This window comes from Syngnathoides biaculeatus, chromosome 8 (assembly GCF_019802595.1).
Source record: "Syngnathoides biaculeatus isolate LvHL_M chromosome 8, ASM1980259v1, whole genome shotgun sequence".
Taxonomy (NCBI): domain Eukaryota; kingdom Metazoa; phylum Chordata; class Actinopteri; order Syngnathiformes; family Syngnathidae; genus Syngnathoides; species Syngnathoides biaculeatus.
Genome location: NC_084647.1, coordinates 6,993,928 through 7,009,653, shown reverse-complemented (window position 1 = coordinate 7,009,653; position 15,726 = coordinate 6,993,928). Strand labels below are relative to the sequence as shown.

At 43.8% G+C, this 15,726-nt stretch overlaps 1 protein-coding gene across 1 annotated transcript in view; it reads right to left on the bottom strand.

The window, feature by feature from the left end:
* The window catches only part of LOC133505336 (cGMP-dependent 3',5'-cyclic phosphodiesterase), a 226,257-nt gene that overhangs the window by 9,278 nt on the left and 201,253 nt on the right, over positions 1-15,726 (bottom strand). The window contains exons 20-31 of the mRNA XM_061828498.1: positions 13,193-13,305; positions 11,225-11,302; positions 11,013-11,135; positions 10,847-10,917; positions 9,383-9,505; positions 9,210-9,297; positions 8,790-8,837; positions 6,588-6,662; positions 6,406-6,505; positions 3,534-3,646; positions 2,378-2,416; positions 2,165-2,271 (exon numbers count right to left, since the gene is read on the bottom strand). Of these exons, the coding sequence (XP_061684482.1) occupies positions 2,165-2,271; positions 2,378-2,416; positions 3,534-3,646; positions 6,406-6,505; positions 6,588-6,662; positions 8,790-8,837; positions 9,210-9,297; positions 9,383-9,505; positions 10,847-10,917; positions 11,013-11,135; positions 11,225-11,302; positions 13,193-13,305 (1,078 nt within the window). The remainder of the gene's footprint in view (positions 1-2,164; positions 2,272-2,377; positions 2,417-3,533; positions 3,647-6,405; positions 6,506-6,587; positions 6,663-8,789; positions 8,838-9,209; positions 9,298-9,382; positions 9,506-10,846; positions 10,918-11,012; positions 11,136-11,224; positions 11,303-13,192; positions 13,306-15,726) is intronic.

Below are 15,726 nucleotides of genomic sequence, written 5' to 3'. Positions count from 1 at the left end.
AAAAATAATACACAACTCACTGTGGTAAAATATAACATTAAACTATAAAATACTTTTCTACTGAGTAGTCCAGTATTTGATGTATATCGGATGTCATTTATGTGTGCAAGTGGGTGCATTTAATATCAGAGCGATCGCGAGGAGCACCCCCACCCCCAACCCCCGGTGTTGTGACGTCACCCGGCAGAACTGGATTCGACCACTTGAGGGCAGCAAGCTTCGAATATAAAAAGTTGATGCGCTGCGTGCTGTTGGCAGATGGCGGCGGCTCGTGATCGCGAAGCCGGCAGAATCGCACCCCCCCCCCCCAAAAAAAAAAAAAAAGCTCCCGTTTAAACAATATGAGCCCGATCCTGATCCTCCTTTTCCATCCCTTCTGCCAAGCTCGGAGGAAATTATCGAGATATTTGGAGATAAACTGTGTTCGCATCTTGCGTTGGCTTTCGCTTGGTACTGGGGGAGCGAAATGCTGCGTGTGTCGTGTAATTACACACACACGCAGCGTTTGTGACATTGATCTCTTAATATAATTATCCATCCGTCCATTATCCAAGCCGCCTATCCTCACGAGGGTCGCGGGAGTGCCGGAGCCTATCCCCGGCGGTCAACGGGCAGGAGGCGGGGCACACCCTGAACTGGTCGCCGGCCAATCGCAGGCCACATAGAGACAAACAGCCGCACTCACGACCAATCACACCTATGGGCAATTTGGAGTGCCCGGAGAAAACCCACGCAGGCATGGGGAGAACATGCAAATTCCACACAGGAAGGGCCAGGATTGAATCCGGTTCCTCAGAACTGTGAGGCCAACGCTTTCCAGTTGCTCCACCGTGCCGCCGGCAAGTGTCCAATAAATGTTGCATGTTTTTTTTTGGGGGGGGGAGGTGGGAGGAAACCGGAGTGCCCACCCGGAGGAAACCCACACAGGCACGGGGAGAACACGCAAACTCCACACAGGGAGAGCCGGGATTGAACCAGTGTCCTCAAAACTGTGAGGCCAACGTTTTACCAGCTGATCCACCGTGCTGCTCTTAATATAATTATGAAGAATAAATGCCTCTTTCTGCACAACCACAATGCAACTCACTTGTTAAATTTTTGTATTTTCTCACGCATTCAAACTAGTTAGCAGATGAAATTGCAATTTAAATTTTGTATGGTGACAACGCGGCGGCACGGTGGAGCAGCTGGCCTCACGATTCTGAGGTCCCGGGTTCGATCCCGGCCCCGCCTGTGCGGAGTCTGCATGTTCTCCCGGTGCCTGCGTGGGTTTTTCTCACTCCGGCTTCCTCCCACATCCCAAAAACACGCGACATTAATTGGACACTCTAAAATTGCCCGTAGGTGTGATCGTGAGTCCGACTGTTTGTCTCGATGTGCCCCGCGATTAGCCGACGACAAGTTCAGGGTGTACGCCGCCTCCTGCCCGTTGACAGCTGGGATAGCCTCCAGCAGTTCCCGCGACCCTTGTGAGGATAAGCGGCCAAGAAAATGGATGGATGGATACTGGTACCCACCGTCGGCCATCTTCTGTAAGTCCTCGAATATGTGGAGGTGATGACCCTAACCCTGTTCTCCCCGTGCCTACGTGGGTTTTCTCTGGGCACTCCGGTTTCTTCCCACATCCCAAAAACATGCAACATTGATTGGACACTCTAAATTGCCCCAAGGTGTGATCGTGACTGTTTGTCTCGATGTGCCCTGCGATTGGCCGGCGACCAGTTCAGGGTGTAATTCCGCCTCCTGCCCGTTGACCGCCGGGGATAGGCTCCGGCACTCCCGCGACCCTCGCGAGGATAAGCGGCAAAAGAAGATGGATGGATAGTGAAAAAGTTGCCTCCGGTTTTACAAAGTCAAGTTTTGATTCTTCTTTGCCGGTGATGTGTGAATAATCAGCGTACTGTACATAAAATAAATTGAAGGCGGACAATGCGGGCAGCACGGCGGTCGACTGATTTGCACGTTTGCTCCAGTTTGAGGCTTTTGGTGTTCAATCCGGGGCGAAATTGTCACGGCGCAGCTCACCCGCAACCTCAACTCTGACACGCAATGTAGAAAATGGCTGCAAATGTGAAGTTGAAGGTTTTTGTCGGGCACTACGTTGAACCCGTCACGTGCGGGTTTGGCGTCGGACGCGACGCTTTCGGGCAGTTCTGGTACACACTTGTAAATGGGCATGGCGATATGCTCCATGAAGCTGATCTGGAGTTCTGGGATGTAGGCCTTCTCCCTGTCCATCATCTCGCTGGGTCGGTTTCCCATGGCTTTCTCCTACACACACACACACGTCAAAGTTTGACCACGTTGAGCCACACAGTGTGTAAATACTTGCAAAATGTTCAATTATTTGTTATTAAAGATTCAACCGGGCACCTACCAGATCTCCTTGAGAGAAGAACTCTTTGTAGATAAGTTCCTGTAGACGACACGGTGTGAGGCGTTAATGTTCGTTCGGTATGTTGATGTACCAGATACTCTGTGTACCGCGCCCCCCACCCCAAGAAAAAAAAACAGTCACCACGTTCTCGCGGATGGCTCGATCAGAACAGAATGAATTTCACGGTAGTGCGGCGCCGGCGTTAGCGCACCTGGATATAAGCCACGCTACACAGAAAGACTTTAAAGAGTTTAACATTAGCGCGGCGCTAGCGTTAAACTCTTTGTCGCGTGTTCCATATGTCATTAAATGAAACTTTGTGTGCAGCCTTTGAGACCTCCGTCCGTTTTTCGTGAATGACGGTTGGAAGCGCTAACGCCAGCGCCGCGCTAACGCCAGCGCCGCATAAAAGCGTGTGAAAAAAGTCGCGGCTTGTAGGCTGGAAATTATGGTACTCTTGTCATCATTGGGTAGCAACAGCGTAATGTTATTTAAATGAATTTAGAGACTTATTGTACGATTAAATACTTGCTCTTACATAAAATGCACAAATACACTCGTGTTTAGTTTTAAAAATATTGTATAGTTTTTTTTTGGAATTACATTTGAAAATATTAGCCGTTGATTGGTCTCTCAGCCTAAAAGGTTCCCGACCCCTGATCTCCATCGACCGATACGAACACAAAAAGTCGCAGGGCGGTCCAGTGTTCGGCTCGATCCGGTCTATGCGGAAAGTTGCGTTAAACAAATCAAAACCAGCATTTTGAGGTCTTTCAGGATTCGGGGTCAGGGATTTGGTGTTAAAAAGGGGACAGAGGAAGATTAAGCATAATCCTACATGCAGTCCTGTTCGTACAAATTCCCTTGAAATAAACGAGGACACTCTTGTTGTACACGGCTCTGCAATGACATAATAATATAGGTATAATTATATATATATATATATATAGTAATCCAAGTATAATATCAACTGAATTGTGTCAGATATGGTTTACTTGGAAAATATTGAAGCAATGCGCTCACAACCCGACCAGCTGGTAATTTTAAGGACTCAGCAGAAGCAATGCAATTAAAATACATATTTCTGATTACGGTAATGGATGTGTTTTACATATCAATAGATGCATTATGAATAAAAAAAAAAAAAAAAACTGACCGCAATCTTGCGAGTGGTCTTCCAGCCCTTGGTTTGGTCCGACAGGTCACACGACGTCATCAGCAGGCACAGCAGCATGGAGCGGTGGGTGCTGCTTTTTGGGTCGTAGCCATCTGAAGGCGCACGAGCACAAAATCGCTATATTATTATTATTATTATTTGTAACAAGCCACAGTTCCATTTTTTAAAAGCCGTAACGCGGCGTATCCTGCTTTTAAGCAAAAACATTCTTCGGATGGCTAGGCTGTGGAATATCACATAATGCATATTACATATATACTACTCATACTTACGTGTAATAACCTAATAATTATCTATGTAATTATTATTATTATTTGTTTTAAATGCCCACTACGCGTCGGGTGTGGAGTGTGGTCTGATGCTAATCGGTGACTGACAGACGCAAAGTCGCTTTATTATTATTATTATTATTATTATCATTATTATTTATTTATTATCTATTTCTTAAAAATTATTTGTAACAAGCCGCAGTTAAAAAAATTTAAAAGCTGTAACGTGGCGTATCCTGCTTTTAAGCAAAAAACATTCTTCGGATGGCAAAACTTTGCAATATCGCATTATGCATATTACATATATACTACTCATACTTACGTGTAATAACCTAATAATTATCTATGTAATTATTATTAGTATTATTTTGTTTTAAATGCCCACTAAGCATCGGGTGTGGAGTGGTGGTCTGATGCTAGTCGGTGACTGACAGGCGCATTGTCGCTTTTTATTATTATTATTTTTATTATTATTTATTTATTTATCTATTTCTTAAAAATTATTTGTAACAAGCCGCAGTTAAAAATTTTTAAAAGCTGTAACGTGGCGTATCCTGCTTTTAAGCAAAAAACATTCTTCGGATGGCAAAACTTTGCAATATCGCATTATGCATATTACATATATACTACTCATACTTACGTGTAATAACCTAATAATTATCTATGTAATTATTATTATTATTATTTGTTTTAAATGCCCACTACGCATCGGGTGTGGAGTGTGGTCTGATGCTAATCGGTGACTGACAGACGCAAAGTCGCTTTATTATTATTATTATCATTATTATTTATTTATTTATTTATCTATTTCTTAAAAAATATTTGTAACAAGCCGCAGTTAAACATTTTTAAAAGCTGTAACGTGGCGTATCCTGCTTTTAAGCAAAAAACATTCTTCGGATGGCAAAACTTTGCAATATCGCATTATGCATATTACATATATACTACTCATACTTACGTGTAATAACCTAATAATTACCTATGTGATTATTATTAGTATTATTTTGTTTTAAATGCCCACTAAGCATCGGGTGTGGAGTGGTGTCTGATGCTAGTCGGTGACTGACAGGCACATTGTCGCTTTATTATTATTATTATTTTTATTATTTGTAACAAGCCGCAGTTAATTTTTTTTTAAAAGCCGTAACGCGGCGTATCCTGCTTTTAAGCAATAACATTCTTTAGATGCCAAGGCTGTGCAATATCACATAATGCATATTATATATATATATATATATATATATATATATATATATATATATATATATATATATATATATATATATATACTACTCATACTTACGTGTAATAACCTAATAATTACCTATGTAATAATTATTATTTTGTTTTAAATGCTCACTAAGCATCGCGTGCGGAGCGTGTTCTGATGCTAGTACGGTGATTGACAGGCACTCAATCGAATATTTGAAAGTCGTTGAATTGCTCGAGCGGCTCAAAACGGGCTCCAGTTTAGTCGACATTCCGTCGGGATGACTTTTAATTGATGGCCTTCGCGCGTAACACACGGCTGGTCGAGAGGTAATAGCCAATTATGATATGCAAAAATACAGGAGGTTACTTTACTGCCTCCTCGAGTGGAAATTCACCGGAACGGTAAAGATTGTAACGTTATAATTTACGGGTTTAGGCGGTAATATCGGCATGTTGGGCGCATCTGCCTCGCAGTTCTGAAGACCGAGGTTCAAATCCCGGGCCTGCCTGTGTGGAGTTTGCATGTTCTCCCCCGTGCCTATGTGGGTTTTCTCCCGATGGGCACTCCGGTTTCCTCCTAAATCCCAAAAAACATGCGACATTAATTGGACACTAAATTGCCCGTTTTTGCCGTGTGTTTGTCTTGAGGTGCCCTGTGATTGGCTGGCGACCGGTTCAGGGTGTACCCCACCTCCTGCCCGTTGACAGGTGGGATAAGCTCCAGCATACCCGTGACCCTTGTGAGGATAAGCGCCCAAGAAAATGGATGGATACCGATACTGATACCTGAGCATATTCGTCTTTCATATTTTGTCTATTTGACATTCATGGGCTTAAATATCCATCCATCCATCCATTTTCTTTGCCGCTTATCCTCACAAGGGTCACGGGGAGTGCCCTGAACTGGTTGCCAGCCAATCGCAGGGCACTCACAATCACACCTAGGGGAAATTTAGAGCGTTTGCATCTTTTTGCCGACCAGTTCAGGGTGTACCCCACCTCCTGCCCGTTGACAGGTGGGATAAGCTCCAGCACACCCGTGACCCTTGTGAGGATAAGCGCCCAAGAAAATGGATGGATACTGATACTGATACCTGAGCATATTCGTCTTTCATATTTTGTCTATTTGACATTCATGCGCTTAAATATCCATCCATCCATCCATCCATCCATTTTCTTTGCCGCTTATCCTCATGGGGAGTGCCCTGAACTGGTTGCCAGCCAATTGCAGGGCACTCACAATCACACCTAGGGGAAATTTAGAGCGTTTGCATGTACCCCGCCTCCTGCCCGTTGACAGCCGGGATAGGCTCCAGCGCTCCCCACGACCCCTGTGAGGATAAGCAGCTAAGAAAATGGATGGTACCCACCGTCAGCCATCTTCTGTAAGTCCTTGAATATGCGGAGGTGATGAGCAAGGTCCGTCGCTAGAATGATCTCCCTCATCAAATCGAGCATGCGCTGGTAATCCTAAAGTCAGCGAAAGATGATATAACGAGTTCATAAAAATTGGTAACAGATAAACAGAAATGTCATCGTTTGAAGACGGAACCTTTCTGGAGAACTTCTCGAAAATGTTGCAGCCTTGAGTGTTCAGAATGGCGATGGCCTGGGCAAAATGATGTCGCTGTCATGGTAAAAATAAAAAAAATACATTAAAATACAAATAAATAACTCTCAAAATATGATGGTAAAACACTGCTGTGTCAAATTATGAAATATTAACCAAAAAAATCCAACCACGGCAGCTGAAAGTGTAACTTTTTGACCACAAGGTGTCACAAAATACGCAACAACAGATACTCAGCGACGTTAACCTTGCAGTTTGTCGGGTTTTAAAGTACTTTCACTGCTACAGATAATTAAAATTCGAACTGTCACCATCATAAAATAAAGGAAATATAAAACACAAAAACAAAAGACGTTACCCACCCTTCGTTTTGGGACTACTACTTTTATCAAGAACCTTTCTTGATACTTGAACTTGTGAGTACTATTTTTATCAGGTTGAAAATACAGGGAAGCGTCCGCCATTCATGCTGATTCTGATTCTGATTCAGTTGTTGAAAATTTTTGTCCGATATTGCGTGTCGTCGTTGTTGTGGTACTGCCGCGTCTCAGTGATTTTTACCGGTATGTTTTTTTTTTTTTTTTTCAAACGGTCCTGTTAGCGCTGTGCTAGCGTGTGGCTGCTCTGGTACTGTCGCTGCTCAGTGACTTTTACCGGTATGTTTTTTTTTAACTGGCCCTGTTAGCGCTGTGCTAGCGTGTTGCTGCGGTGGTACTGCTGTATCTCAGTGACTTTTACCGATATGTTTTTTTTCTAACCGGCCATGCTAGCGGTGTGCTAGCGTGTTGCTGCCGCGTCTCAGTGACTTTTACTGGTATGTTTTTTTAACCGGCACTGTTAGCACTGTGCTAGCATGTTGCTGCTGTGTTAATGCCGCGTCTATATGATTTTTACCGGTATGTTTTTTTTGTTCATCGGCCCTGTTAGCACTCTGCTCGCGTGTTGCTACTGTGGTACTGCCGTGTCTCAGTGACTTTTACCGGTATGTTTTTTTTTTTTTAACCGGCCATGTTAGCGCTGCGCTCGCATGTTTGGCTGTGTGACTGGCGTGTCTCAGTGACTTTTACCAGTATGTTAGCGCTGTGCTAGCGTGTTGCTCCTGTGGTACTTCCACGTATCAGTGACCTTTACTTATAATTTTGTTATGTTTTTGTTAACCTGCCCTGTTAGCGCTGTGCTAGCGTGTTGCTGTTTTTTTACTGCCGCCTCACAGTGACATTTACCGGTATGGTTTTTTTCACCGACCCCGTTAGTGCTGTGCTAGCATGTTGCTACTGTGGTACTGCCACATCTCAGTGACTTTTACCAGTATGTTTTTTTTAAACCGGCCCTGTTAGCGCTGTGTTAGCGTGTTGCTCTTGTGATACTTGTACGTATCAGTGACTTTTACTGTTATGTTTTTGTTCACCGGCCCTGTTAGCGCTGTGCTAGCGTGTTGCTGTTTTTTTACTGCCGCCTCACAGTGACATTTACCGGTATGGTTTTTTTCACCGACCCCGTTAGTGCTGTGCTAGCATGTTGCTACTGTGGTACTGCCACATCTCAGTGACTTTTACCAGTATGTTTTTTTTAAACCGGCCCTGTTAGCGCTGTGTTAGCGTGTTGCTCTTGTGATACTTGCACGTATCAGTGTCTTTTACTATGTTTTTGTTCACCGGCCCTGTTAGCGCTGTGCTAGCGTGTTGCTGTTTTTTGACTGCCGCTCCACAGTGACATTTACCGGTATGGTTTTTCATCGACCCCGTTAGCGCTGTGCTAGCATGTTGCTACTGTGGTACTGCCACATCTCAGTGACTTTTACCAGTATGTTTTTTTTAAACCGGCCCTGTTAGCGCTGTGTTAGCGTGTTGCCGCTGTGTTACTGCCGCGTCACGGGGACTGTTTGGAAAGAAAAGCTAAGGTATACGATAAAAACTTTGAAAACTCTTTCTGTGTACCGTCTTTGATATCTCATGTTTTAATGTGGACACATGCGGCTTATACACAGGTGCGGCATATGTATGCAAATACATCTTATACACAGGTGCGGCTTATGTATGCACAAAATGTTTTTTCCTTTAAAAATGTACCGGGTGAGGCTTATTATCAGGTGCGGCTTATAGTCCGGAAATGACGGTGCTAAGATCTCGCATTCGCAACACGTACAACGAGATGGTTCCACGTTACACACGAGTGCGCGTTTACCTCCATCACGGATCCCTCTGAGCTGTAGAGAGCGGCCAGCACAGATTGCTGAAAATAGAGACGGGGCATTGATTTAAAAGCGACAAAAAAAATGTCCGGAGCCCCTTTTAAGATGACTTGAAATAGCAAGTGGCAGGAGGGTCGTACAATACACGGGGAGAGTGAAATAGACACACAAGCTCGCAGCCATAATCACATATTTGTCTCTCGCGGAGGTGAGACGCAATCCCACAAGATATCGCTGACAAATAATTTCACACGGTTTCCCCCCCGACTCCCACTCGTGGCCTACAAGTGTAAAAATGTATTACGGGACTTCATTCCTATGACGCACAGTCGGGAGGTCGACTCCTCCTTTCAACCCCTCCGCGCGCGTCACCGCGTCGGCTTTTTCTACCTTTTGTACGCCAACGTTCTCACCGAGGCCACTTGGAAAGAATTGTTGGTCCCGCGATGGTCCAGATCATGGCACAGACAGGAAACAAAGAGAGCGAGAATCTCTATCTCCCTAAAAATAAAGAGGAATGAAAATTGCATATTACGAAAAACTGGGCCACAAGTTGTGTCGCTGTTGTGGTTTGTTCAAGACTCACTCGAGGTAGTTGGACAGTCCAAGGTTTTTGTACAGCAGGTAGCAGAAGTGGGAGACAGAGAACGCGTGCATCCAATTGTGGTAGGGCGGATCCCGGTAGCCTTTCTTGACCATCAAACAAAACCTGTCCAACCCAGTTGAGCAATATTCAAATCGAGATTAAATACTGTACCGGTAAATAAGACCGGGCTGAAATCTACTGCTAAAAAAAATACGGCCTGGTACAAAAATACACAAAACGAGGCAAAAAAAGAAGCATTGACGTCGAAATATTGCTATTAAGATGAAGTGTGAACTATTACCGTAATTTCCGGCCTATAAGCCGCGACTTTTTTCACACGGTTTCAACCCAGCGGCTTCTGTTGTGATGCGGCTAATTTGTGCATTTTTGCTCGAGCGGAAAAGGTAAGAGTGACACCGGTGGGATATATGTGCCGAGCAAGTGACTTTTACCGGTATGTTTTTTTTTAACCGGCCCTGTTAGCGCTGCGCTAGTGTTAGCACTATGCTAGCGTGTTGCTGCTATGTTATTGCCATGTCTTTGTGATTTTTACCGATAATATATTTTTTTAACTGGTCCTGTTATCGCTGCGCTAGTGTTAGCACTATGCTAGCGTGTTGCTGCTATGTTACTGCCATGTCTCAGTGATTTTTACCAGTAAGTTTTTTTTTTTAACTTTAACTGTTAGCCCCACGCTAGCATTGACGCCGTGCTAGCATTAGCGCAGTGCTAGCGTGTTGCTGCCATGTCTAATTGATTTTTACCGGTAAGTTTATTTTTTTTAACTGGTCCTGTTAGCCCCACGCTAGAGTTAGCGCCTGTGCTAGCGTGTTGCTCCTGTGGTACTTCCACCGGTATAATTTTGTTATGTTTTTGTTAACCGGCCCTGTTAGCGCTGTGCTAGCGTGTTGCTGCTTTTTTACTGCCGCCTCTCAGTGACATTTACCGGTATGTTTTTTTCACCGACCCCGTTAGCGCTGCGCTAGCATGTTGCTACTGTGTAGCTACCGCGGCTGATTTACATTTTTTTTTACCGGTATGTTTTTCGTTGTTGTTTTTTTTTGTTTTTTTTTTTTTTACCAGCTCTGTTCGTGCTACTGTGCTGTTGCTACGTTACGCTAAGGTATAAAAATTTTGAAAACGCTTTCTGTGTACCGTCTTTCTGTGTAAATATCTTGCGTTTCAATGTGGCTTTTCATATGGGCACTTGCGGCTTTGACACGGGTGCGGCTCATGTATGTACCAAACGGTATTTCCTTTACAAATGTACTGGGTGAGGCTTATAATCAGGTGCGCTCTGTCGGCCGGAAATCACGGTAAATCTGTGTCAGGTATTATACAATTATACACTAGCAAAAGTTAGCAAAAAAAAAACAAAACAAAACAAAACATTCCAGTTACATAAACACGCGACAAGTGCTGCATGGAAGTAGGCTATTCGTGAATTTGGACAGTGTACCGGACCTGGCGAGAGTCTGGCGGTCGATCTTGTACATGTTGATGAAACCCATGTCTTCAAACATGCTGAGGACACACTGGCCACACACAAAAACATAAGCAGGAATAAAAATCAACGACCGCACGAGAAACCTGCACCCGTCCACGGCCGCCGTCGCCCCTCTCGCTTTACCATCGGCGTGGTGTCATCGGGGAGCGAGCGCGGCGTGTAGGTGAACTCGGCAAAGCACGGGTGGATCTTCTTCACCGGCTCAATCCCGACGACCAGCAGTTTCGACACCTCGTCCTCCGAAAGCTGCGGCGCGCCCACACCGAATGATTTTGCGGCGAAAAAGCTCCAGGGCTCAACGCCGGGCCCCCTTCCGGAGTTCGATTTGAACTGACCTTCATGTGGTACTTCATCATTTCATTGGCCAGGTGAGATCGGAACTGGGCTTCGTGGACCTTCTTGTAGAGCAATGACTAAACACACAGCAAAATGTTAATATCAATTTTTCCGAATCGCTCCATTAAAAAAAAAAAAAAAAGGAAAAACATATTTTGCCGACTGCACATTTGTATTTTATTTATTTTCTTCCTGTAAGATTCAATGTCATCTCAGAAGATGGATTTTCGAGTCAGGTGCAAAAATTGTGATTATTATTGGCAGCCATTCATGAATTGGTTTTGAAATTCACTTTCCTCACCCGAAATCCATAACTCCGGGAAAATCCATAACAACGGGTTCTCGCACGTTGCCGACTTTCACCCGGAACGTCTCCGACTACCCGCGGACGTTGCGTGCAAGCTGCGGCCTGCTTATATTTCGGCGCAGCCCCTCAGCAAGGTAACGCCTTATGAATTATGCATAATGCGAGCGGTCTTCTTTAAATGATAAATGAACTGCCCGGAGGGAAAACATTTTTCAAATGAATCCCAAAGTTTGGAGACAAACTCGCAAACACCTGCAGGCAGGTGAAGGTCATGTGCTGGAAGCGTTTTTTTTTTTTTTTTTTTTAAACGTATGAAGGTGAAATTACTTAATCTGTTTTATCCCTCCGATATTTTTATGCCATTGATGTGTGTATGTATAATTTTTGCTGATTACAGCTTAGAGTGAATGTAAACTCAAAATGAATCATTACGCGAAATTCGAATTACATGGAGTAAGAAACAATATTACATTTGATATACAATTCAGGTTAATATACAAAGTATGTCGTAATTGGACTTTGTATGTCATTAATTGATACAGTATAATATAGCAGTTTCACTCGCTATCTATCTATCTATCTATCTATCTATCTATCTATCTATCTATCTATCTATCTATCTATCCATCCATCCATCCATCTATCCATCCATCCATCCATCCATCTCTCTCTCTCTCTCTCTCTCTCTCTCTATCTATCTCTTGCTCTCTCTTTTCATCTATTGCTTGCTTTCTATCTATCTATCTATCTATCTATCTATCTATCTATCTATCCTATCTATCTATCTATATCTATCTATCTATCTAGCTATCTATCTATCTATCTATCGATCTATCTATCTATCTATCTATCTATCTATCTATCTATCTATCTATCTATCTATCTATCTATCTATCTATCCATCCATCCATCTATCCATCCATCCATCCATCCATCTCTCTCTCTCTCTCTCTCTCTCTCTCTCTCTCTATCTATCTCTTGCTCTCTCTTTTCATCTATTGCTTGCTTTCTATCTATCTATTCTATCTATCTATCTATCTATCTATCTATCTATCTATCTATCTATCTTCTATCTATCTATCTATCTATCTATCATCTATCTATCTATCTATCTATCTTCTATCTATCTATCTATCTATCTATCTATCTATCTATCTATCCATTCATCCATCCATCCATCCATCTATCTCTCTCTCTCTCCTCTCTCTCTCTCTCTCTCTCTATCTATCTCTTGCTCTCTCTTTCCATCTACTGTATCTATCTCTTGCTCTCTCTTTTCATCTATTGCTTGCTTTCTATCTATCTATCTATCTATCTATCTATCTATCTATCTATCTATCTATCTATCTATCTATCTATCTATCTATCTATCTATCTATCTATCTATCTATCTATCTATCTATCTATCTATCTATCTGTCTATCTGTCTGTCTGTCTGTCTGTCTGTCTGTCTGTCTGTCTGTCTGTCTGTCTGTCCGTCTGTCTGTCTGCGTTTGAGAACGCTGAAAAATAGAACGATTGAATTGTTCCGAGAACGTTGACCAGAACGTGTCGGAGTGACGGGGCCATGAACGACCCAGCGGGTCGACGAGGATATGAGCAATTTGAAAAAGGATGGATTCAAATATATAAATAGACGAGTGCGTGAGAAGCGACTTACGTGGGCAATGCTGATGCCGCAGTAGATGGAAAAAGCCGTGGCCAGATCCTCATCGAAGCGGTTGAACCACGGCCCGTTCATTTTATTCACCAACTCGGCAACCCCGATCACCTCTGGGGAAAATCCGGGGGGGGGTCCCCACAAATAGATAAACGTCAGATAGTGAACACCTTGGGGATAGCCGAGCAGGATTGGTGCTCATGAAGAGGAATATTAAGAACAACGGGAGTGACGGAAAGTCTTTGGAGGGGGGAAAAGTACACACGCTTCTCAACCAATCGCTCAATAGTTGAATTCCATCCCTTGGTTCCCTCCTGAATCTTAAAGGTCTACCGACATCCTTATGTACATTGTAAAATTGATATTTTTTTTTTATTCACATCAATGTCTATCCCAAAAAAAAAAAAAAAAAAAATGATCGGAGAGCGTGTCGTCCGTGGGCAAAGTTGCGGAAGTCTCACTGGAACGTCCCAGTGGCGGCCATGTTGCCCGCAACGTCATCAGCAGACGTCACACCGGTACAGTCGCCAATGAGAAGACGCTGTGCCACCTGCTACGGGAGACCGACAGATTGTCGGATTTTGTCCGACGCCCCTTCTGACACGGAAGAGACCATCTCTCAATCAAGTGAAGTGACCGGGGCAATATTACCCTACCGTTTCCAGCCATGTTTAAATGATATACGGATCACTTCTAAGTAACGACAGACTCCCCGACAGTATCTACGACAGTATGTAGCGTACTCAGGAGGACTCATACCGGGCGAAGTAACTACTTCAGGGGTGGCCAGACCCCGGTGCTAAAACGAGCAAAACCACCTCTCCGCCTGATCCACTCCCGTGGGGGCGATGAACAACGCCGTGGCCGCGAGCGACGACAACGCTGCCGCGGCCGCGCACATCGACACATTTTGCACCCCTGACTTACGTACTTTATTAAGATATTATGAGGCGGATCTTTTGTTACTTTTGAAAGGTTTACACCCCCCTCCCCCCCAACTATTATTTTTTTAATAGCTCTATACACTCCAAGCTATCATTTGGAACCCACGAAGCTCTGTGCAATCCATTTTTCACGACGAACCGGGTCTCTTGGAAACGTGCGGCGAGTGAATCCATCCTCTCGAGTGTTTCGAGCAATACCCAGCAGTACGACGAGACGGCATTTTGGTTAACACGCGGGAAAAAACAGCTACTTTCGCGCCGGTAAAACGGGTATAAACAAACGAATCCGCCAGTGGGGGATTCTGGAAAAAAAAGTCACTTCCTGCTTCTTCTCCACAACAAATGCCTCGAGAGGATTTTCATGCCGGGAGATGCAAAAAATCCACATACGACAACATAACAGATGGGTCAATTCCGGCTGCCTGCCTTTTTTTTTTTTTTACTATAAAAAAACCTACTAAAAATCATGCCGTATCTGTCGGTAGACCTTTAAGAACAGTGAACATTGCAAGTGCGTCAAGTTGAGAGCCGAAGAACTTTACAGAAGCCCTCATCTCACACCCACCACCTGGAGGATGGACGAGCGCAATCAAAACATGAACAGCATTATGATCTCTACCATCACAAACGTGAAAAATAGGCAAAATATTCCAATCCACGCACTAATCCAGTCTTGCGGAAACTTTTTCTAGAAGCTTGGAAGCTGTGTAGAAGCCTACGACGCGATAACGACTTGTAACGTAATAAATTTGCCCTTTGTAAAACGTTAAGAGCCCCATAACGTAAAAACTAGCCAACAATGTAATAAAAGTCCTGAACCTATTAAATATAACTTTTGGCCAATAATGTAATAATTAATTATGTAATTGGCTGGCTCACACGTTATGGGCCCATTAGACTTTAAAAAGGGCACACGTTTACGTTATTGAGCTTCTAGAAACTGTTATAGATTCCGGAAAGACAATGGATACTGTAGCTAGTCTCCCATTTTAAATTCTCGTAGGTGTACTGCTCTGTCTCAGTATTCATAATTATTTCTACATTTTGTCCAGCGTGTGCAAGTGAGGTGTTGGGTATCTGGAGCTGAGGATCCGCACCCACGAAAAACCTGAACTCCAACTCTGGACAAAGGACTTCAATCTGTAAGCGAATCTGGTTTTCTCCTAGGACAGACCTAAGGCAGACCTACATTTTGTCCAGCGTGTGCAAGTGAGGTGTTGGGTATCTGGAGGTGAGGATCCGCACCCACGAAAAACCTGAACTCCAACTCTGGACAAAGGACTTCAATCTGTAAGCGAATCTGGTTTTCTCCTAGGACAGACCTAAGGCAGACCTACATTTTGTCCAGTGTTTGTAAGTCAGGTATTGGGCATCTGGAGCTGAGGATCCTCACCCACGAAAATCCTGAACTCCATCTCTAGACAAAGGACTTCAATCTAAAAGCGAATCTGGTTTTCTCCACGGACAGACCTAAGGCAGACCTACATTTTGTCCAGTGTTTGCAAGTCAGGTATTGGGTATCTGGAGGTGAGGATCCTCACCCACGAAAATCCTGAACTCCATCTCTAGACAAAGGACTTCAATCTAAAA